Consider the following 25,000-nt stretch of genomic DNA (forward strand, 5'->3'; position numbering starts at 1 on the left):
ACACTACTTCAGCAGTGTTAATTCAACACCTACAGAGTCAGGGCTGGCTAGGACTGAAAAAAGCACCCAGCCATTTTTGTCTCACACATGCTGTTTCCTCACTATATCCTGTTTGACTTGACTACCTATATTGAAGGTGGACTAATGGGCAGCCCCCTCCAAGCTGTCGGCCACAAAAACAAACAGATAAACAAACATTTTTGTAAAAGTTTTTTTTTTCAACTTTATTTTGATAGGACAATGTGAGAGGTGGACAGGAAGCGAATTGGGAGAGAGACGAGGAGGGGTCGGCAAAGGACCCATGCCGCGAATCGAACCCGTGTCAGCCACATGGTAGGCGAGTGCCCTACCAATTGGCCATGACAGGGCCACAAACAAACAAACATAACCGTACCAGCCCCTGGGGTATGCCAGATGACCAGTCCAGCCCTGCACAGGGTAGAACCTACACTGTCAGTGTTGAATTCGACACTATAAATGTTGAATGAACACTGAATGTTTTACTATGCAGCTGAATGGGCACTTACGTCTAGCAGACACTTTATCCACAGCAACTCAAAGCAGTGATGTTACCCCTACACATTTTTTAAAAATTAAATCCTCCTGCCAAGGGATTACAGTCATAAATTAGCATAACCTGTGTAGGCAGGGGGCATAATTAGTTATAACCTGCTACAGACATCTGTCCTCATCACAAGGATAATATTTAATTTGTACACTGTCCCTTGTAGAAATAAAATAAACTCTAAACTCGAAATAAGGACATTATTAGCATCATTCAATAGGCTGTGTGTGTGGGGGGGGGGAGCTTAGCCTACACAGACAGAATAGGCCTACACAAACCAAGCAGTTAGTGCAGGTGAGCAGCTACTTTAATGTTTATTTTTTTATAATGAAGGGAAACTTCCAAGAAAGAGAAGAGTCTTCTGGACATGTCTTGAAGGTTGATAGAGATAACCCACTGTTTGTCACTGGGGCAGTACCTACACTTTACATAACAGCTATGTAGCCTACCCACTGTAGCCTACCTAGGTCTCAAACTCAAACCTTCTAAGGTAAGCTACTACACAACAGCCCTATAGTATCATAAATGATCAGTTTGGTACCATTTTAGCTTGAGAAACTGGAAGGAGCCGTATCGTTCTCCGATGTATAATATTGTAGGCCTACCCTGTAGGCCTATGAGTAAATAATATGTAACAAAACTGGTCCTTGCTTCTCAAATCATGCCCTAGTTCAAACTACAGTGTACAATATGGTTTCTTCTCTTTGTGTGGTATAAGAGTCCATATGGCACTATTCATCTCCTTGCTATTCCCCTAGACACTGCCTGTAAACACACTCCAAGATAAGATGTTTATTTTTTTTACTCAGACATAGGTTACACTCTGCCTCACTCAGCGCTTCCTTGACTAAGGTCACCCACTCCTTGCTAATTTCGAGAGCTCTATCACCTCAATACATTCCTGCATAATTGCGTACACCATTCCTTCTGGTGAGCTGAACGAGATATGGGGGCATAATTGCATGTTACTTTTTAATTACAGTAAAAAATCGAACTTGTAAGACGATAGGCTGCAAGGTGCCATCGCATTGTTAATGTTGTATCCCCCCTTCTCTGATCGTGTGAGCTGGGTTCCTTTGCTAAGCGACGATAAGCCCAATTTCCATGTTCAGCTCATAATTAATCCATCTCGTGCTCGCCCGCGATGCCAACTCGGGCGTTATCGCACGCGCAATGCTTGAATGGCGGTGGAATCCTCTCCTCAAATGGAACGTATTGATATGCCCTCCATGAAAGGAGAGGTGGAAATCCTTCAATTTTAGCCACAGATTGTGAGAGTAGATTAACACCGCAGCAATCGCAGCATCTCTAATGTGGCAATACATAAAATAAATAGCGCCTTCTGCTTGCTCGCTGATCCCCAGCCCTGCGCGCACTGGGGCTTTGTTGGCATGTTTTCTTTGCTACGTGGCAGAAAATTGCGATCTATTTGCATTGCAGTGGGAAAATGTCTTAGGATGTTTAATTCTGCATATTTTAAAATGGATTGTTGCCAACGACAATGAATGGCCTTGAAACGAAAAATGTGCCTCCCTTTTTTCTGTGTGGCGGGCAACATTTTGAGTTGTGAGCCCCCCATCTCTATCAAATCATAAAAGCACGTTTTAATATACAATATGAAAAAGGAAATGAAAACACCTTAGCTTTTCACAAAGAAAATTGCAAGAAAGATTATACCTAAAAATGGAAAGGTGTAAAGCATTTTGACTTCTGTAAAATGCTGAAATCTACAGTAGCCTAACATGGACTTTTTGACCTCGTGAACTCGAGCCTGCCTTTGTTGCGCGCCATGTATAAGCAAAACTGCAAACCTGTAGATTAGGCCTGTTTCAGACATTATTTTTTTTTAATTATTGTTTAGAAATCAACCAATTCAGTTGAATTGAAAATGGCCTATAAACAAACAAATTGCGCCTAGTGGTCTGAAACATAGGCCTACTTGCATTATTTTTTTTTTTTTTTTTTAAAGAAACATGCATAAAGTGTTGCTCTCAAATATAGGTTACTGTGTATTTGAAAGCCACATCTCCAACTGCTTGGAGTACAGATGCTCTGTGGATGAGATGAGCGACTGTCAATTCAACGCCTACAGCTACGGCGCAGCGAGTGGCTCAAACCTAGTGTTGCAACAAAAGCGTGGCACGCTCGCATCTCCATAGTCAGTCCGCACGGATCACAGTCCGGTAAAGCTTAACCCTGAGGAAGACGAATGATTCCAAACAGAGAGAGGACAGCGTGAGACAAGCGCCCCCCAAATTATCAAGGAGGATCAACCTGCTCTCTGCAAATTTCCAGTTCTAGAACAAGGCGATACATTTCGTCGCTGTTTGGATGAATCAGCGGGTATTCCCAAGAAAGTGTCATAGCGGGATCCACTGAATCGTTCAAACCAGGAGGAATGTCCCGAAGGAAGCAGAGCAACCCGCGGCAGTTCAAACGTGAGTGTTTCGAATTGTTTTCTTCGCTCTAAAAGCATCGGAAATCGATTAGTTTGATGTTTGTTAAAGGCATGAGTAGACCACTCTCTCTCTCTTTGTTACATGTTAATGTCACAGGTAAGGTTTAGCAAGTGATGATGACAAAGTGAGGATGAAGTTCAAACGTGGTTTCTCAAGTTCAGCCACTGCTGACGGACGTTGAGCAATTTGTAGGTGGTCGGTAGCTTATCGATAAATACCAGCACTTTCATAAACTCTTGCGTGTGTGAAAATCAGTTTTAAGAGACCAGGGAGAACAACCAGTTGTTTTGCACAAATTGTAATGGTAATTTTTGAATTGGGGTTGGATTAAAACGACTTTGTTGTTGTTGTTATAACCCATGTATTACCACTAATTTCTTTACAATGGCTGTGTTTTACACATTGCTGCATTATTACAACAGAATCTAAATCCAAACTACTCACTGACACCATAAACCACTTACATGCAAACACTTGAAGAAAACCACACATAGCCAGCCATTACTCGATTATTATTGATTGGCTAGTCCTCCTCCATCAGACTCATATGGTTTGACAGTATTTGTTTACATTCAGATCAAACTAGATGGCTGTTGTCAGTATGCAATGACAGCATGTGTGTAGCTCATGAGAGCAAAATCATTATTGCATCCATTTCCCCCTCTCAGAAGTTTATAGACTTCTGTTTTTGAACAGCGAGGAGGATGTTAGTGAAACTAATTTGTGAGTAACCGTGATGTAAGTATTATAATATTTGAAATATTTGGTCAAAACCATGAAGCCTTTTATGACATATGGTCGGTGGTAACACCCCCTGCCTGCACACAGTAATACAGACAGCTAATGCGAAGGACAAAAAGGTTGTGAGGGGCACGAGATCCTTCTTTCTTGCCCCTCACTCTCCCCTCTCTCTCTCTCTCTCTCTCTCTCTCTCTCTCTCTCTCTCTCTCTCTCTCTCTCTCTCTCTCTCTCTCTCTCAGTCTTTTTTTGTTCCTCCTTGAACACATTGCCCTGTTATCTGAACCTTGGTGCGATTCACAGAGTATTTTCATATTTTGCCTATTCCCATTCTCTGGGGTGCCCTCTGCGCGGGAGATAAAGCGGCGGAGGCTGAAAGAGCTCCATTAATTTGGCCCGATGACTGTTGCGATAAGGCCCGATAATGGGGGAGATAAGCGGGGCGAAGATACACCATCAGACACCCCCGATTATTACCATTAGAATTCCAGCCCTGGCACGCAGGCTGCAGCCGCCTGATAATCTCTCTCTCTCTCTCTCTCTCTCTCTCTCTCTCTCTCTCTCTCTCTCTCTCTCTCTCTCTCTCTCTCTCTCTCTCTCTCTCTCTCTCTCTCTCTCTCTCTCTCACACACACACACACACACACACACACACACACACACACACACACACACACACACACACACACACACACACACACACACACACACACACTCCGTATTTCTGTATCTCTATTTCTCTCTGTCTATTTCTCTCTCCATCCTTCTCTATCTATCTCACTATATATTTCTGTTTCTCTCATTCACTTTTCTCTCTCTCTCTCTCTCTCTCTCTCTCTCTCTCTCTCTCTCTCTCTCTCTCTCTCTCTCTCTCTCTTCTATACACCCTTCCCACCATCACCAGTGTAACTCTGCCTGCCACCCCAACTCTGCCCCCCCTCCTTTTCCCCATCACCACCCCACCCCCCACCCCCATCACCCCCATCACCCCCGTCATCTCTGCTTCTTCAGCTTTGCCAGATGATAAGACAAAAAAATAGTCACTCTGCAGTCTCTTTATTAGTTGGCCTGGATCGTCCGATAATATGGTGATAAATTATGTATTTTATTTTATTTCATTCCCCGCTTCCCATTCAAGGAGACCTCCATCCTCCTCCTCCTCCTCCTCCCCTCCTCTTCCCCTCCTCCTCATCTAAACACATTGCATCGTTACACCCCCCCACCCCTCTCTCCTCCATAGCGTTGTACCATTGGAACATCACGTCGGATTCCTTAGTCCAGTTTTTTTTTTTTCTCCTTCGCGCTGCCTCTCCGCCGTGAAGAAAACAGATAAGAAAGAGGAGTATTTTTAGGGTCATCTTTTTGCTTGTCTGCAGAAACCTCCCAACCAACACCCCCCCCCCCCCCCCCACCTCCATCCTCACACACCCCTTCTCTATTCACCCCATCTCTCTCTCACTCTCTCTCCTTCTCTCTCTCTCTCGCTGCCACCCCTCCAAACACTCACGCCCCACAGTCTCCCCCCAACCAAAGTTCCATGTAGGCTTTTATTGTAATAAGAGTTGGATCTGGAGCCTGATAAGCAGTGGAGGAGGTGGCTTGTGTGTGTGTGTGTGTGTGTGTGTGTGTGTGTGTGTGTGTGTGTGTGTGTGTGTGTGTGTGTGTGTGTGTGTGTGTGTGTGTGTGTGTGTGTGTGTGTGTGTGTGTGTGGGAGCACATATCAATGGTATCGGCCCCATCTCGCCTCCGCGAACTGGTAGCAGCTGTTGTTCCCCGGCCCCCTTATCGGGACACCCCCCCCCCCCACACACACACACACACACTAAACACACCCTCCCATCCACGCACACACACACACACACACACACATACACAGCCTTATCCCTCTTCCCGGCGCTTGGCCACCGTGCCAATAAATTTGCTCAGATTGGTGGCCAAACAATGGCGGGTTGGCCAAATTTATGATGGGTTGGGATGGGGTTGGACGGAGCAGAGGGGGGGTGGGAGTCAAAAAATAGCCAATGATGTTCTGGAGGGGGCCTGCATGGCTTGGCTGTTGGCTTCTGGTGTGTGCGTGCATGCGTGCGCGTGTGTGTGTGTGTGTGTGTGTGTGTGTGTGTGTGTGTGTGTGTGTGTGTGTGTGTGTGTGTGTGTGTGTGTGTGTGTGTGTGTGTGTGTGTGTGTGTGTGGGTGTTGAAATGAGCAGTGTGTGTGTGTGTGTGTGTGTGTGTGAGCTGTGGTTCTTGAACTCTGAGGTCACAGTTTCTCTTTTGTCGTCTGACCTGGTCAGACCTCGACTTTTGCCTTGATTGGTTGTGGCATTTTGGTTGCGACGGGTAAAGGGTCAGACCAGGCGTCCAGAAAGCCACGACCACCACCACTGGGTAATTGGTCAAGTCGTGTCAAGTTGATTGTCAGTTTCTTCATATGTACAGGTCCTACAAGGAAATTGATTTTTTTTCTTCTCTCTTATCCTATGCAAAGACATAGAGTGTTGTGATGCAGCCATAACCACTGATCTGGAAGAAGAGTGTAGCAAGCATGGAAGCTTCTGTCCTTGCAAAGATGGTGGCGATAATGTCGGGTTTGATTGGTTGTGTGACATGCGTTGTGTTTTTGGGGTGTGATGAGAGAAAGGTCATAGCATACGATATTTGGAAGATTAGAACAAGCATGGAAGCTTTTATTTGGTCCTTCCAACAATGGTGATGATGTTGTTTACTTTTGGTTTGAATTGACTGCGTGACATGTGATGTGTGTTTGGTTGCGATGGATAAAACCATGCTGCTCTGACTGCTCCTTTGGAAGAGCATTGCAACGCATAATAGCAACAGCTGTCCTTCCATATGGCGGAAGAAGAAGAGGACGATGAAGAAGAAGATGACAATGAAGAAGAAGAGGTAGATGAGAAGAACGCAACAACGATGAAGACGAAAAAGAAGGTGGTGATAATTATGAAGGTGAAGAAGATGATGATGACGAAGAAGAAGAAGAGGAAGATTATGATGATGATGAAGATGATGATGATGTAGAGATGACATCTGCCCCTTCATCACATCAAAGAAACCAGGAAGTGGGAGTGTCTGAGATGCCTTGGGCAGTTTTTCACCACCCACTGCAGAGTGTAGCCTATATTGCAGTGTTCATTTCAACACTCAGAGAGTTGATTTGAGTGTATTTGGCCCCAGAACAGTCTCCAAGTGTTGAATTACCATTGCTTTGTTTTTTGCTGTAGAGCCTTGAGGTCAGCAACAGAGCAGTTCACATACAGTTGGTCAGGATGCTCTGTCATGCAGAGGATGAAGAAGAGGAGGAGGAGGTGGACGACGACGATGATGAGGATGATGAGGATGATGATGATGATGATGATGATGATGATGATGACGATGATGATGAGGATGATGAGGATGATAAGGAGGATGTAGTGTAGGGATGGCACCTGCTCCTCTCCCACATCAAAGCCACCAGCCCCAGCATCTCAGGGGACCATCGCAGCTAAGCTCATTACGGGCGGTTCAACTCCGCAAGTTCAACCGCGTGCCACCGAGCTGTCACTATGCGATGCTCGATTGATAGCCTTGCTTACCACCAGCTCCAGACAGAAAAGCAAACATATAGGTTTTTTTTCAAAGGATGTTGTTGATGGTTGGGGGAAGGAAGGAGGAGAATAAAATGACTGGCACTTCACCGAAACCCCTGGTTGTTGGTGTGTGGTGTCACTTGTCTTGAATTGGCGATTTGCCTTTTTTGTTTGTGTGCGATGGGGGGGGGGAAGAAAAACATCCCGCTAATTTATTTGGAGGCTGTCACGCTAGTTGTCGTTCCTGAGGCTAATGCGAAGCCGTCAGGATATGATAATTTTTTTTGTTATTATACCCTATCAAGGATGTCAGATTTTGTGTTTGTGCATCTCTTTTATTCTGTTTTTCTCTTTCTTTCCCTCTTTCGCTCTAGCTCTCTCTCTCTCTCTCTCCCTCTCCCGCAATCCGTTTTGATTAACTTCATCTGCCAACTGTCACAGTGCGGCTCCTCTCGCTCAGATTGCCTGCTATCTTCACAGATCAATGCAATATGAAGAGGGGTTACTGTGTGCCAACTCTCTCCGCAGCATCTGTTCGGTGCTAATTAGATATATGAGCGAGCCGACGCTCATCGGGCCTCCGAGAGAAGGAGCCTGTGCCACAGAGAAACAGAGAGGAGACAAACATACCACAGGAAACAACACAGAATACACATATATGTAGAGAGAGGAGGGAAACATACCATAGGAAACACAACATAGAATATACCTATGTACCACATCCAGACATACACAGAGAGAAGACGGTCAGAGAGGAGCCTGTGCCACAGAGAAAGGAGACAAACATACCACAGGAAACAACATAGAATCTACCTACTGTATGGAGAGAGAGAAGAGGAAACATACAATAGGAAACACAACATAGAATATACACAGAGATTCACAACAACATACAATATTCTGTATCTATATGCAGAGATACAGAGAGAGCAGACATGCTACAATCTAGAAAATACAGAGAGACAGAGAGGACACAAAACACACAACAGGAAACAGCGTAGAATACACCTATATGCAGATGTACAGACGCCTGTGCCACAGAGAAGCAGAGAGAGAGAGAGAGAGAGAGAGAGAGAGAGAGAGAGAGAGAGAGAGAGAGAGAGAGAGAGAGAGAGAGAGAGAGAGAGAGAGAGAGAGAGAGAGAGGACACATTACAACCTATTGATACAGAGACAGAGAGGTGGCAAACATACTCAGCATATACCCATAGAGAGAGAGAGAGAAGACACGAAAATCCAGAAAATCTAGATGCAGACATACTGAGAGAATGATGACATGCTAACACACACGCACACACACAGAGGAGACCAGCATACACAACACCACATACAATCTGCCTATATGGAGACACATTGGCTCCATACATACATTAATGTACAGACGAAAGACAATATTGTTCCCTTCTACCTCTCTTCCTTCCTATCTCTCTCGCTTTTGGTTTTCTCACATATATATGATTCATGACAAGTCTATCTTTCTCTCCTATCTTTATCCATCTCTGCCCTTCTCCCCTTGATTCCATACTCATATACACAGACTAAAGAGCTCCCTCTCCTCCACCTCCTCTCTCTCTCTAGCTCTCTCTCTCTCTCTCTCTCTCTCTCTCTCTCTCTCTCACTCTCTCTCTCTCTCACTCGTTCACATCGTGAGGTATTCAAGGTGCTTCAAAGGCGCGATGGTGTCAGGTCCCTATTGTGGGGAATCCTCCTGATGGCTATCTGTCGCCGCACACAAGGCAGAGCGTAAAAGAAGGAGAGAAGAGAGGAGAGGAGAGGAGAAGAGAAGAGAAGGGGGCTTAAGGAGAGCTCACGGTTTCTCTCGCTGTGTGTGTGTGTGTGTGTGTGTGTGTGTGTGTGTGTGTGTGTGTGTGTGTGTGTGTGTGTGTGTGTGTGTGTGTGTGTGTGTGTGTGTGTGTGTGGATTTGCACGCACACACATTCGATTGTCTGTGTGTGTGTGTGTGTGTGTGTGTGTGTGTGTGTGTGTGTGTGTGTGTGTGTGTGTGTGTGTGTGTGTGTGTGTGTGTGTGTGTGTGTGTGTGTGTGTAGATTTGCACGCACACACATTCGATTGTCTGTGTGTATGTGTGTGTGTGTTTTTATTCACTTTGTCACTGTGGCAGCCGGCATCATCCCCCATTTGACAGGTCGAGGTGCGGAGCGCTGATTACCTCTTCTTTTGTTTATCACGAGGAGGGTGTGTGTGTGTGTGTGTGTGTGTGTGTGTGTGTGTGTGTGTGTGTGTGTGTGTGTGTGTGTGTGTGTCTAAGTGCTGGGAGGAGGGTGATGATTACTGTTGCCAGATTAATGAAAGGTGTTGATTTTGATATCTCTCCCCCTCTCTTGATCTCTGTCTCTCCCTCTTTCCTTTTCTCTCTCTCTCTCTCTCTCTCTCTCAATCTCTCTCTCTCTCTCTCTCTCTTGCTTGCGTAGGTACTCTGTCACTCTCTCCTCACTCTTGCCTTTTTTGTAATCTTTTGTCAGAGCATTGAGAGAGAGAGAGGTGGGGGAAAAAATCGACTTAAGACACCCCGTGTCTAATCACAGTGTGAAAAAATATATGCCAGTACCAAAAGGCTGTGTTTTGTCTTCTAATGGTATCTGGGCTCTTTGATTCACTTGTCGTTTTGTTGCTCTCTCTCTTTCTCTTTCTCTTTCTCTCGCTCGCTCGCTCTCTCTCTGAGTGAGTGTGAAGGATATAACCAAAAGGAAATCTGTAATGAAGAAATGCTTGAAATCACAGACAGTAAATCCTAAATTCACTGCAAATAGACTGTAGAATACACAACAGTGCACTATAAATACATCCTGTAATGCACACACATACAAGCATATGATCTCATTGTCACAGCATATCACATTTGATTAATAACACATTTGTAATGTTACAGTAAAAAAAGTAAGAAGTCTGAAAGTCTGCAGAAAGTCTGACTTTAGGGTTGCACATGTCTCTGTGAACATGTGAACATCAAATAATCAGTGCAGTCCCCCTTAAGAAGCGGTCCGTCAGTCTTGTTTGCTTGATAGAATCAATGTTGGGGTTGGCGAGATAAGCCACGTGTGTATTTGACTGACTTTAATCACTGCGGTTGCAGTTGTTGCTTGATGCGCTATCACTGATGTCCAGCGAGCCTCAGGTTACAACAACGGCAACAACAACAACAACAACGACAAAAAAAACCCTCTGGTTGTGTGACTCAATCTTTATCGAGCAGCACCCCAAAGGGCTCCCAACTAACTCCGATGGAGATCAATCTGTTCCTTATCACGGCCTGCCGATCTCATCCCTCTTTTGAACAGCCAATCACATTTCAATAAATTAGCTTTAGTGTTTGTTATTATCTGAGAACAGGACATCTGATTGCATTGTGATGCAAAACAAGAGGAAAAAATGTGTTGGCGGTTGTTGCTCAATGCTAAAGCTGCTGGTCCTTTTCTCTAGATTTATCTGCGTTTTCATTTATCGATATTTCTTGTTCTGAAGGAGCTGTGAGGTCAATGTACTAGATGTGTAGCTAACAGGTTCTTGTAGCCATGAAGCACTTAATCTCGCTTTTGTTTACTCTCAGTGAACACATTATTTGTTCGTTTTCATTTGTACATTGTTTCTCATCACTTAATCAGTTAATCTCTTGCTCTCTACGAGTTACCTTAGCTGTTCGACCGTGTATCGTTTGCCCTCTCTGCTATCTGACCTCTATCTGATCTCTGATCATGCTTGTAAATTATTTACTACTGTGGAATAACACAAATATTACAGCAAATAACAGTTAACAAATGTGGATCGAAGTATTAACTCACAACAGCCAATACATTAGGGTGAATTAAACATATTAGTTACTATGAAGTAATGCTGCTGCTCTTTTTTTTAGTTATGGCGCAAGCCCAGACCGCAGTACTGTTGGCTGAGAGAGTGTTGTAATTCAGGGCTCGTGGGAGGCAAGGAATCTGTGTTAAAACCATCTTCTCTGATGTCTATTATTATCCCAACCTTGTCCAGGGCCTGAGTGCCATGTATTTTTTCTCGTCTTTCTCTCATTCTCTCTTTCTTCCTTCTCCCGTCTCTTCTCCCACTGAAATTTGAATTTGAATAATCGGGTAACTTCTGGTGGGATTTTTTTGTGTGTGCTTTTTTTTGGGATTTTTTCTTATTCTGGCGCGCATGAGAGAGAGAGAGAGAGAGAGAGAGAGAGAGAGAGAGAGAGAGAGAGAGAGAGAGAGAGAACTTTGAATTAACTCATCTCATGAAAGGGTCCATGGACAGGGAATTGATTTGGTCATCCCCCCCACCCCCCTTCACACACACATATACACACACACACACACTTCCATCGTTCCTTCTCGCTCCCTCCCTCCCTGCCCCCATCACCACACTACTACCTAAAGAGATTATGTATCTTAAATGTACGGTCTGGGGCTCCGTCAGTGTTGAGGGGATTACGGAGTTTTTCCCCCTCTCTCCCTGTCGAGAGATAAATGCCTGAAAGCGCCTGGCAGAGGTTGATCAAATTCTCTCACTCTCTTCTTCTCTCCCATCTCGTCCGCTCTGCTGGCTGCTGCCGACTTGGAAGAAAGAGCCACAGTTACGTACGTACTGTACAGTTTCCCCAGCCTTGCCTTGCCTTGCCTAGCCTTGCCTGGCTGACTTTGAAATATTCATCAAGTGTTTGCCTGCTAGTCCTCTCTCCCAGCCACCACCCCCCCCCCCCCCCGCACTATGCACAACTCTCTTCGCTGCCAATGCGTTTGAAGCGTGCCCTGCTGTGCACATATTCTTATCCAGACACCATTGACCAAATGCCCTGAAGGGGCACAAGGGATTTTTTTTCTCTCTCTTTTTTTTCTTTTCTCTCTCTAACTCCAACCCAACCTAACCCCACCTCACCTCAACCCTCGAATTGGTTCTGATGTATGCCAGATAGATTTTTTTATTTTGCTAGCTGCCTGGCCAATTCGAGGCAAGACAAAGTGCCAGCGAACGTAGCCTCCGTCTTTAATTGCGTGTGACTGTGTCAGCCGTTCCACGCTGGCCGCGATAATGTGGCCTTGACTTCAGTCCGCATGTGCGTTGTAAAATTAGATTTCAACATTTATTTATTTCATTTTTTTGTTAAAAAAAAAGAATAAACCTTGAGGGTAAGCCAAGCTGAAATCTGCTACAACTAAGCTGGACGTTGACCTTAACCTTAAAGTGCTGAGAGATCTGTCAAATATAGTTTCCCCCTCATTTCTGCTGCCTTTGTGAACTTGTCTGTGCCTGTGCGATTAAGAGGTCAGGAGGCGAATGGTGGAAGTGTGGCTGTCTAGCCTCTGACACTGATGCCGGTCTCTGGTGCTGCACTGCAGACTCGTTTGAAACAAACAGCTGAATAGCTAATGCTGCTTAGCATAGCATTGATAGCTTACGAACCGAGACGGAAAAAAAGAGAAGAGAGGGAATATAAACATTCATCTGTCTGAAATGTGTACTGTGTGTGTGTGTGTGTGTGTGTGTGTGTGTGTGTGTGTGTGTGTGTGTGTGTGTGTGTGTGTGTGTGTGTAGCGTGTCGCACATCTGCACCCTGCACATGTGTCGGGGTAATGTGAGTGGGGGTGGGGGGTGACAGGAGGCAGAGAGCGGTGCTGGATTAAAGTAGAAGGCTTTTCACTTTAATTTGTACACCGGACTTCTCCCCTAGTCGACACACGCATGGACCGGAGTGTACACTGGAAAATCACTAATGGCAGAAGTCTTAGGGTGGGGTGGGGAGTGTGAGTGTGTGTGTGTGTGTGTGTGTGTGTGTGTGTGTGTGTGTGTGTGTGTGTGTGTGTGTGTGTGTGTGTGTGTGTGTGTGTGTGTGTGTGTGTGTGTGTGTGTGTGTGTGTGTGTGTGTGTGTTTGAGGCAGAAGTCTTAGGGGTGGTGTGCGGATCGGGGAAAGGGGTGAGAGGAGAGTAGAGGAGGAGAGAGGGGGGGATGGTGTTGTTGAAGTGAGATAACCTAAGTTTTCTTGCAAACATCAAGTGCCCAAACTCAACCACTACTTACAGACTTTAATAAGAATCGCTGTTGGCTGCAAAGCTGCAAAGCTGATGATACCACCACTGGCTGTCAGACTCCCATAATTACCTTAGTAGTGGATTCAGACGATGAGCCCATCGGTGGCTTTGGTGGCATGTTGTTTTTCTAATTCATATATTTTTTGGGGGGGGTTGGAGTGGGGGCTTGTTGTATTTTATATGCGTTGCCATACTCAGAGATTTGTTTTTTTGTGTTGTCTCTATTGGGGTCTCTTTTAGATGAGTCCGTCAGTGGCTTGGTGATGTTTTTCTTTATCCATATATTTTTGGGGTAAGGGGTTGTGTCGGGGTTGTGTGTACAGTATACACATACACGGAGTTGCATTGCATTGTGCCTTCTGCTGCTCTGGTTTTCGTAATTCATATGGGATGGGTGGGTGTGTGTTGTATAATAAAAACACACATGTTTTCTGTGCCTTTTGGTTGTGGTAGTAGATTCTTTTACCTCTATGGTTTTTCACGTATGAGCACATTGGTGTCTTGGTGGCATGTTTTTTTAGTCATATACTCTTGTAGGGTTGGAGGTGCTTGTGAACCCCCCCCCCCCCACACACACACACACACAGGCAGTCTTTGTCTCTTTGTCAGTCAGTGGAAAATACTTGATTTATGGCAGGATGTTTTCACGAATAAGGAAAGAGCAAATCTTTCTTTTCTTTAAAAGTAAGGGTGGTAGCACCTGGTAAGATGAGCGATGAGAAATCAGAGCTTAGAGTGAGAAAGAAACAAAGAAAGAAAGAAAGAAAGAAAGACAGACAAACAGAAAGAAAGAAACAGGTACATAGACAGAAAAAGTGATAGATCGAGAGCGAGAAAGTAAGAGAGAGAGAGAAGGAGAGAGATCTTGATCAGGTGCATCGACTGATTGATGTGCTGCAGTTTGAGCTGACGCGCCAATCAGACAGCAATCAACAGTACACACACGCACACACACACACACACACACACACACACACACACACACGCACACACACATACACACATGCGCGCACACACGCACACACACACACCAGTACTGCAGATAATCGCCACCTTCAAAGTCTGGCTGCTCTCCTGAGAGTCAAGGACATCACAGGGTCAAATGACCTCCTCTCCCCTCTCTCCCCTCTCTCCCCTCTCTCCCCTCTCCCTCCTCTCTCTCCTCTCTCTCCTCTCTCTCCCCTCTCTCCTCTCTCTCCTCTCTCCCCTGCCACCACCTCGCAGTCAGCAGGACAGCAGTGATACGGCCACCACACATTCTGATGCAAAGCCCTGCCATAGAGAGAGAGGGGGGGGGGACCAAAAGACTGATCATGAGACTGACTGAGAGAGAAAGAGAGAGAGAGAGAGAGAGAGAGAGAGAGAGAGAGAGAGAGAGAGAGCGCAAGCTAGAAGGACAGGACACTAAGACCGACAGAGAGAGAGAGACCGACCGGGAAAGACTGAGAGAGAGAGAGCGAATGAGAGGGAGACCAAAAGTCTGAAAGACCGAAAGACAGATCATGAGACTGACTGAGATAGAGAGAGAGAGAGAGAGAGAGAGAGAGAGAGAGGGCGAGAGAGAGAGAGCGAGCGACCAAGAGACCATTAGACTGACTGATTGCAAAAGAGCGAGAGATAGAGATGGAGAGTGAGAGAGTGAAAGAGTGTGCGTGGGAGAGAACAAGAAAGAAAGAAAAGCGGAGGGGGAAAAAAGTATTGTCCCGATGCGTCACGAGTAGTGCTAGTAGTTAAACAGGCGACGCTGTGTGTGAAAAGACAAGTATTAAGGCGTGAGATTTGAACCCCCATTCATGTCTTGGCAGTGTGTAATCACTATCCCTAATCTTCCTTAAAGATGGGCGGTAAACAATGGAGGCCGAGGGGGAGACGGGCAGCACATGGGTGCACACACGGGGATTATGGTAAATCACGCACAGAGGAACCGATGATGGGGAATATGTGGCATCTCTCTCTCTCTTTCTCTCTTGCTCTCTTTCTCTCTTTCATCTGTCTCTCATGTCTTTCGTACACAGAGTTACAGAGCAGCTGATGATGAAGAATATGTGACATCTCTCGCTCATCATCTTCTCTCCTTTCTCTGTCCCCTTTGCTGTCTTTGCGTGTCTTTGCAGAATATGTGGCATCGCTCTCTTTCTTTCTCTCTTTCATCTCTTTCTATGTCTTTCGTACTCTCTCTCTCTCTCTATCTCTGTCTCAGCTCGTCTCTCATACAGTTTGTATCTTTCTTTCTCTGTGTGTTTTCTACATCAGCCTTCCTCTTCCTCTTTCTGACTTGTTTCAGAGTTACAGAGAAGCTGATGAAGAGAAATATGTGGCATCTCTCGCTTTCTTTTTCTTTCTTTCTTTCTTTCTTTCTTTCTTTCTTTCTTTCTTTCTTTCTTTCTTTCTTTCTTTCTTTCTTTCTTTCTTTCTTTCATCTCTCTTTCTGTCTTTTGTTTTTGTCTCTCTGTCAATCTCAGTTCCTCTCTCATGTCTTCCTTTCTCTGTCCCTTTTGCTCTCTCTCTCTCTCTCTCTCTCTCTCTCTCTCTCTCTCTCTCTCTCTCTCTCTCTCTCTCTCTCTCTCTCTCTCTCTCTCTCTCTCTCTCGCTCTCTCAACACCCTTCTTCCACTTCCTCTTTCTGACCTCTTTCAGAGTTTCAGAGGAGCGCATATGGGCATCTCTCTCTTTCTTTCATACCTAGCTCACTCTCTTTCCCCGTCTCTTTTTCTGTCCTTTTCTCTCTGTGTCTTTTTCTTTTCATCATTCTTTTTGTCCCTTTTTGACTTTCTCTCTCTCTCTGTCTCTCTGTCTTTCTCTCTCTCTCTCTCTCTCGCTCTCTCGCTATCTCTCTCTCTCTCTCAACTCTGGTAGTTCTGTACATAGCTTCGATGCAAACAAACACACTAATCTTGATTCAGCATTCTGTGATTGGCATCTTCAAGTTTCAAGTTTATTTAGCCATACGAACAGTATAAAAACACAGTTGCTAGGAATGTACTTTGGTTAGCTCACACATTCAACAATTCAACTAGAAAACACAAACCTGGGGGAGGGCATAAATAGATAAACAGTCAACTCACGATTCGGTTCGTATCACGATTGATGAGCTACGGTTCGATACACCCCACTATTTCACAATATAAAATAAAATTATGAATAAAAACAATTATGTTTATTGGTAGAATAGGTTACAAGAGGCTAGTAAAAGTTTAAATATAATAAGGGTGAAACTGGGAAGAACTGTCACTTCCTATCATGTGGTTGTTTTTTTGGACTGATGGGTAAAAAAACTTTGAAAGGGCGTATCACGATACTGCCTCCTTGTATCACGATACAGTATCGTGACTCTGTGTATCACGATTTCTCGATTCGATACAATATTGTTACAGCCCTAATAAACAGGGAATGACACATACGAAAACATTGAAAGTGCAGTGGAAACACTGAAAGTGCATTGGTTTTACAGAAAACAGTTACATTGTGCATATCTCTCTCCCCAAAGTAGCGAGACCAGCTGAGGACGGAGAAGTCGTCTGCAAGACGTTGTCTATAGAGTGCATAGTGGTGACTTTTGCAGTTCTACAATTAGGCTGAAAAAAAAAGCGTTGAGGATATGCTGCCTTCTGCAAATAAATTACACACATATATTTTTCGTTTTGCATTTGTTACCATCCTATTTGTAATACATCACAAAGATAATTGCTGGAGGGAGGACGTTTGGTGCGAGTGTCCCAGTGCAGACACTGCACAAATCTGCCACATTTTTTTTTCTTTCTTTTCAACACTCCCCCTTACCCACCATTGCACACTCAGGTAAACACATACATATGCAGTACATATGCAGATGGATGCATCAGTGCATGCATCTTCAGCACAAATACACACACAAATTGCCCATGCAAAAAAAACAACAACAACAACAACAACAATACATATTCATCCATCTACAGTACAGACTAGGACAGACATACACACATAAAACAGACAGGGTGCTTCAGAGAGAGAGAGGGGGGTGGGGACGACAGTGATTGTAGAGTGGAGTTGTCTCTGAGGTGGAAGTTAGAAGGGGTTCTCTGGGGAGAGGGGAGAGCTGGTATCGGCGTACACCGACAGGGACATAATGAGTGGCTGGGGGAATGGGAACAGAAGGAGGGGGAACAGAGAGAGATATGGGGAGGTGTGTGTGTGTGTGTGTGTGTGTGTGTGTGTGTGTGTGTGTGTGTGTGTGTGTGTGTGTGTGTGTGTGTGTGTGTGTGTGTGTATGTGTGCGCGTTTGTGTGTGTGTGTACGTGTGCGTTTGTGTGTGTGTGTACGTGCGTGTTTGTGTGTGTGTGTATGTGTGTGCGTGCTAGCGTGTGCGTGTGTGTGTATGTGTATGTGTGTGTGTATGTGTGTGTGTGCGAGTGTGTGTATGTGTGTGTTTGCGCGCGCGTGCGCGCGTGTGTGTGTGTGTGTTTGCGTGTGTGTGCGTGTATGTGTATGTTAGTATGCGTGCGTGCCTTCGTGTGTGCGTGCCCGCTTGTGCATGCGTGCGTCCTTGCCTGCTGCACCCGTGCGTGTGTGTGTGTGTGTGTGTGATGGTGGTTGTGGCAATGTGTTGTTGAATAGCTGGTGATTTGGTGGGATGGGGGTGAAGACAATGCACGGGGGGAGGGGGAGGGGGTTAGTAGGTTTGTTGGCGTGTGTGTTGGTAGGTTGTAATGGTGAGTGTGTGTGTCTATGTCTGTGTCTGTGTGTGATGGTAATGGTGTATGTATGACGCTGATGATGGCAATGTCGCTTGGTTCGGTGTTTGGGTATTGGTGTTTGGGTGCTGGTGAGGGTGGGGGTGGGGTTTGTGGGGAGGTAAAGAGAGAATGAACCCCCCCCCCTCGGGTGATTCTGGTCTCCAGATCTGGCATTTGGCTTGTGTGGCTTTGCGGCGGTGGCTTTGCGGCGGTGGCTTTGTGGCGGTGGTCATATCTGGTGAGCTGGGCACAGCTGGGCACCAGGCGCGGCATCGCGCCACTGAGTCAATTGGGCATACAATGGCGGAGATGGCACAGCTCAGCCCTCTCGGATCGGATGCCCTCATGCGCGGCCAAGGTGCCGCAGCTGCCTGTTTGATCTCTGGCAGAGTCGTGGAGGGAGGAGGTATGCCTTTCACACTCTCTCTCTCATTCCAATCTCTCTCTCTCTCTCTCTCTCTCTCTCTCTCTCTCTCTCTCTCTTTCACACACACACACACACACACACACACACACACACACACACACACACACACACACACACACACACACACACACACACACACACACACACACACACACACACAGAAAGAGACAGAGAGAGAGAAACATATCCAGTTGTCTCTGGGGTTGTGTTTGGCACGTCCTGTGTGTCCCTCTCTCTATCACAGACAGCAAAATGGGTCTCCAGCTCCAACAGCATGTGGCTCTCTGTCAAAATGGCCTGGAGTCATGACAGGCACACACACACTCACACACGCGCACGCACGCACGCACGCACACATGCATGCGTACACAGTCTCAGTCAAATTCATGTTGAGCTACAGCACACATATCCTGACAAAAACATTGACAAACTTTGGTGAGAGAGGGAGAGAGAGAGAGAGAGAGAGAGAGAGAGAGAGAGAGAGAGAGAGAGAGAGAGAGAGAGAGAGAGAGAGATAACCGTGGATTACATTTCATTTTCCTCTCAAATCTACTCTATTCCCCAACCTCATTGAGATAATTACCTCACCATTTCTCAGAAGAAGAAAAAACAATCAGTTCTTTTCACCTGAAGACAGGTGCGAAGGAGATTGTTGTCATCTCTCCGGATGTTGCAGACTCGATAATGATGTTGTTTAAGACACCCGGCAAATTCATTTAGACAGCCTCGAGTGTCATGTGATGCTGTAAGACAGTGGTTCTCAAACTTTTCCCATCATTCCCCCCTTCGGAGGGTCTGGATGCTTCCGAGCCCCCCCTAAGCAACAGCAGTACTCGCGCAGACTGATTTTACGATCGCTGCGCAGAACCAAAGGATAGGTGACTGGTGAGATAAAACAAAGAGGGAGGTGTGTTCCTATGCTATTTAAATTCACGGCAATGATGGTGAAGGCTTACAATGTATTGCTTATTGGAGAGACAGGAAATCATTGCCTTGGGGGGGGGAAACCGAAATCAGATGTCACACGCCCCCCCCTGCAATGCCTCCGCCCCCCCCGCCCCCCCCCCCCCCCAGGGGGGCTTGCGCCCCACTTTGAGAAAGACTGCTGTAAGATGTCCTGAGTGAATGCACCATTCTGTAAAATACTCCCGTTCAGCTCAAAGCAATAGTATAACTACTATGCAGTATGTGCGTTTATACTAGTAACTATTGTACTATATGAAGACCTTTTTTTCAAAATGCTTTAAAGACATTTCATTGTTTTTATCTCTGTTTATTTCACTGTTTTTACCGACTTTCTGTTGAAATAACAGTGTGGAAATCAGTGTTTTGAGGTTTGAATTTGTTATGGGAATATCGGATAAAATAAGCTGTAAAAACAAAAATCAGATTAAAGAAATATTCATAAACATTTTATTTAAATGGCTTTTATAGTGTTTTGGAAAAGAGCTCTACATATGTAGTCCACCAACACTGCATGTGTAAATATACAGTGTAATTATAACTGTTGAATATGTGGCGCTGTAGCTCCTGTCTGATTATAACCAAGTACACTTTTCCCTGAGTCTGACGTCAACAGTTTATGTGTAAATGTGGCCCATATATATTGTATTCTGCATGCATATTATTAACATATGTAGGCCATCTATGTCTCATAGATCCTTTCTACGTTCAAGCGAGTGCTAACATATGGATATTACTAAGCCGAGTGATTGTTTCTGGCAGAGCAACACAAACCACACACACACACACACACACACAGAGAGAGAGAGCGAGAGAGAGAGAGAGAGAGAGAGAGAGAGAGAGAAGGATAATCACAATATGGAAAACAAGGAAGAAAACAAGGAAGCTAGTCGATCAGTGCAGTGCAAGGTCCCGTCATCTGTTATTTAAAGAAATGTGCCCGTGAGCAACTTTGTGGAGGGTAATGAACCTCAGTTGTATGTGGCGCGTTAATTAAAATGGGTGGAAAATCAAGCAGATCTCTTCATTGTAATTGATCATTAGGCTTTTCACAGCTGTTAGTGAAGGAGTGGGGGTGGGGGTGAGTGGGGGTTGTAGAACTGGAGACAGTATCAGCAGAAGTGTTTGTTACGATCATTAAGCGAGAATACAGTTTCAAACAGCGACGAACAAGAGCATTGAAACATAGCGGAAGAGCATTGTGTTTATAAACAAGACAAAATGGAGACAAACCGTCGATTTGACTATTTCACAGGGTATCATAACAAATGATTGGCCTTTAGACAGAAAACCAACATTAGAGTTCACTCTATGATCAAAACTACTTAACAAAACAAAGACAGAGTCTATATACTGTATATATGCATATATAATGTGCGGATGTGTAAATAATAAGGTAACACGACGAGACTCGTGATTGACTTACTAACGGGAGTTCATAAAAAACACACAACACGTAGTCAAACTGATGCTGTAATCCTAATGAATGCACGTAGACCTGATGGCTTTTATGCATTGCGACTTGACGGTGCATACATTTGCATACATTTCACCCCTTTGCCAACGTGCACCTTGGGAATTGAACCCGCGGTGTTGGCATGGGAGGGAGGGAGGACAATGACAGAGGAGGGTGATATACAGGGTTGCCAGATGAGTCAGATGATTTCCAGCCCAAAAAATGCCCAAAACCCGCCTAGAAGCACAAAATCCCGCCCAATTCTATTGATTTCTATGGCAAAAATTGGGCGGGTTTTTCTGCTAAATGCCATTTTTACCCGTGCAAGGCCATCCTAAGCAGTCCAATTGGGCGGGAAACAGCCCAATCTGGCAACACTGGTGATATACTGTGTAGACAGAAATTCAACACCCTCCTCCCCCTCCCCCACCCTGTCCATTCAATCATATGACCTATGACATGATCACCAGTTGGCATGAAGTAAGAAGACACCCCCACCCCACCCCACCAACCCCATCCAAAAGAAAGAAAGAAAGCAGAGAAACAGAGGGGAAGTTTGTAGGAACAGACTGAAATCTCAAAAGAAAGTGAATAAAGAAGCACTCATCAGATTTCTGGCGATTAAAAATGAAAAAAGAAATCTGATGAGTGCTTCTTTATTCACTTTCTTTTGAGATTTGAGTTCATTCATTGACAAAGTTAAGCACCCAGTGTAAAGTATAAGAAGACAAGGTGTTGAGCGCGCTTCCTGATCCTTCTAGCAGAGAACTAGAGGGGAAGTTTGTAGGAACAGACTGAAGCACATGATGACCCATGACATGCTCAGCAGTTGGTGTGAAGTGAAGCGCATCACCTCCTCTGCCTACCCCAAGGAAGAAGAAAAAAAAACAGAAAGAAAAAAAACACTGAAATGTGGTAACATTTGCAGCAACATACAGACCCAGCTGGTGGTGTTGGGTGGTGTTGTGTCTTGTCTTGTCTACTGGTGTTTGACTGGGGTCCGTTTCTCGATTATTGTCGTTGCTAACCGTCTTAAGACCGTCTTAAGACGTAGCACCATTCCCTTGGATTTAGTGGTGAGCGTCGCTGTCAAGATGCAGTTGAGTCGCTCGTACGAGGGACTTTGCTAACGACGATAGCAAAGACGCCTTCGAGAAACGGACCCCTGGTTGGTAAGGGTGGTTGTGGCGGATGGGTATGTCAATAAATAAATATTCAAAATAAAAGCAGAGAGGTTTTCAGGACTATACAGAAGAAAGACAGATCCTTGTATGAGGGCCATGACCATAGCCCCCATGGCGACTTTGAACTTCAACTTGATCTTCATTCCGCAATTATTTAAAATCCAGGTGGTGTAATAAACCCTGGAACATTAGGCTATATATCATTGGAAAGCTTAGAACCTCAGGAATACACCTAGCACTACTATACAGGGATTTGAACATATTTCATGTGCATTATTATCAATTTATTACACAATGTCACCTTTCAAATTTGAAAGGCATGACCATAGCCCCTATGGCGGTGTTGTTTGGTCCCGTAGTGTCTTGATGGCTGGTATAGAGGGTTGTGACTGATTGGTGAAACTTACATAGTGTTCAGTATATCAATACATATTTAGAATAAAAGAGGAGAGATAGGCACAGACACAGGCACAGACAGACCCTGAGGGGGATCAGCATAGCCCCTTGTCTGTTGGTGTTTGGCTGGTAAGAGGTTGTGGCTGAAATCCACTGAAACCAAGCCACTGAGCTACTGACTGTGTATAGCCCCTGCGGTGGTGTTGAGGCTGGGGGTGGTTGGCTGGTTTGGTTGGTGAGGGGGTGGTGGTTGGTGTAGGGTGGTGGTGGTTGGCTGGTTTGGTTGGTGAGGTGGTGGGTGGTGGTTGGCTGGTTTGGTTGGTAAGGGGGTGGTGGTGGTTGGCTGGTTTGGTTGGTAAGGGGGTGGTGGTGGTTGGTGAGGTTGTGGGTGGTGAGGGGGGTGGTGGTTGGCTGGTTTGGTTGCTAAGGTGGTGGGTGGTGGTGGTTGGCGTGTTTGATTGGTGAGAGGGGTGGTGGTTGGCTGGTTTGGGTGCTAAGGGCTGGTGCGGTTGGTGTAGGGTGGTGGTGGTTGGCTGGTTTGGTTGGTGAGGTGGTGGTGGTTGGTTGGTAAGGGGGTGATGGGTGGTGGTGGTTGGTTGGTGTGGTTGGTAAGGGGGTGATGGTGGTTGAATGATTGGTAATCCTGCTGCTACCATGGCCAGGGTCGCTGGTGGCATTTGCTGGGCCCAGGACAAAGCCATCCGAAAGGGCCCCCCTCTAAATACAATGTAATGAAGCACACAATGTTCCCCCTGGGCCCGGGACAATCGACCTGTTTGCCTCCCCCACCCCCACCCAATCTCTGAACGTGGCTAGTGGCTGGATGCTGGCAGCCAGTAATGTGACTGGCGTGTGTGTGGGGGGGCGTGAGTGTAGTGTGAGGGGGGACCGGCAGCTGTCACCGAGATGCGTTCCCAGAGATGTGTCACTGTGCCGGGCAGGGCCAAGGCACAAATCTGTTCCCCTCTGTGTAGGAACATGCGGCCGTGGTCGGAGTCGGAGTGCTTGCGTCTGTGCGTGGTGTGTGTGTGTGCGTGTGTGTGTGTGTGTGTGTGTGTGTGTGTGTGTGTGTGTGTGTGTGTGTGTGTGTGCACGTGTGTGTGTGTGTGTGTGTGTGTGTGCGTGTGTGTGTGTGTGTGTGTGTGTGTGTGTGTGTGTGTGTGTGTGTGTGTGTGTGTGTGTGTGTGTGTGTGTGTCATGCGTGTGTGTATGTGACTAACCTGCACATTTATTTCCAAGCGTGACCTCCCCAATCTCAAAGTGCTCTGATTTTCAATCAGCCATCTTGTTGAGTTGCTCCTGCTCTCGCTCCTCTTCACCTTACTCTTGCCATCTGCTTTGGGACTCACTAATTCGACGCCCTTTTGGTACTTACTGCTTACGTCATACGACCCTAACCCTAACCTTAACCTTAACCCTAAACCTTACCCTAACCCTAACCTTAACCCTAACCCTAACCCTAACCCTAACCTTGACCCAAAACCTAACCCTAACCTTGACCCAAAACCTAACCCAATCACTAAACAACTCCTCAACTGGGATAGCCTCATTCCAAATAAAGAAAGAATTTTCGATTCCAATTCTTCCGTGACTGTTTTACCTCCTTTTTCAACTGGTTTTCTGTCGGAGAAAAAATTATGGGTAACTCTTAAAACCTACAATACTGAACTAGGGTATAGGGTCTGGCATTACATACTTACCTTTCCTGGTCTTGAACTACACGACATGGCAGCCTTTACCTTGGGTCCAGCTCTCAGGGGTAACCAAACATCCGATGTTGACAAAACTCCTCCTAAAGTTAAAAGGTTTTTGCTCCCAAAAAAATAAAAATAAAAAAAATAATAGAGAGAAAGACATATGAGCCTTACAAGGACGTTCCTCTCTAACATATTTACCTTATGAAAACATAAAATATTCGGGACATAAACAACCTTTTATTTACACTTTTACTTGGCCTTGGGGAATAGTTACTCCTACAAGGTCAGGGGAAATCATAACAGACATCCTAATGAGTCTTGGTTTTTTAACACCCTATTTTTTTCATCGCTGGACCCTCTTTGATTTGACCCTTACCCTAACCCTAACCCTTAACCTAACCCTTCCGTTTTTATTTTTTTTAATATACCCATTCTACATACTTACCTTAACCCCTACCCATAACTTTACTCAAAACCTAACCCCTCGTTTTATTTTTCTATCTACCATCCCATTCCTTAACATAACTTCAGCCATTTCGTCCCATTTTGCTTTTGTGATATTTTTGTTATCTTACCCCCAGACCAATGTGACCGTCCCTCTTGTATCTCTCCCCCCATTTCCCTCTTCTCTCTCACCTCGTCCTATTCTTCCTTTTATCTTTTTAGCTCTCTTTTCTCTTTTATGTTTTTTCTTAATAAACTCCATCAAACAAGGTGTCATCATTGATATAAGCTTTATAAGCAAGAATACAGAGAATGAATTTCAAACTGTAACTGTTGCTCATGCACC

At 45.3% G+C, this 25,000-nt stretch overlaps 1 protein-coding gene across 1 annotated transcript in view; it reads left to right on the forward strand.

Annotated features, from left to right (window-relative positions):
• The first annotated feature begins 2,743 nt into the window (after positions 1–2,743).
• The window catches only part of zfpm2b (zinc finger protein, FOG family member 2b), a 96,681-nt gene continuing 74,424 nt past the window's right edge, over positions 2,744–25,000 (forward strand). Inside the window, exon 1 of the mRNA XM_063185918.1 lies at positions 2,744–3,003. Within this exon, the coding sequence (XP_063041988.1) occupies positions 2,964–3,003 (40 nt within the window). The 5' untranslated portion in view covers positions 2,744–2,963. The remainder of the gene's footprint in view (positions 3,004–25,000) is intronic.

Source organism: Engraulis encrasicolus, chromosome 20, assembly GCF_034702125.1.
Source record: "Engraulis encrasicolus isolate BLACKSEA-1 chromosome 20, IST_EnEncr_1.0, whole genome shotgun sequence".
In the NCBI taxonomy this organism is placed as follows: Eukaryota; Metazoa; Chordata; class Actinopteri; order Clupeiformes; family Engraulidae; genus Engraulis; species Engraulis encrasicolus.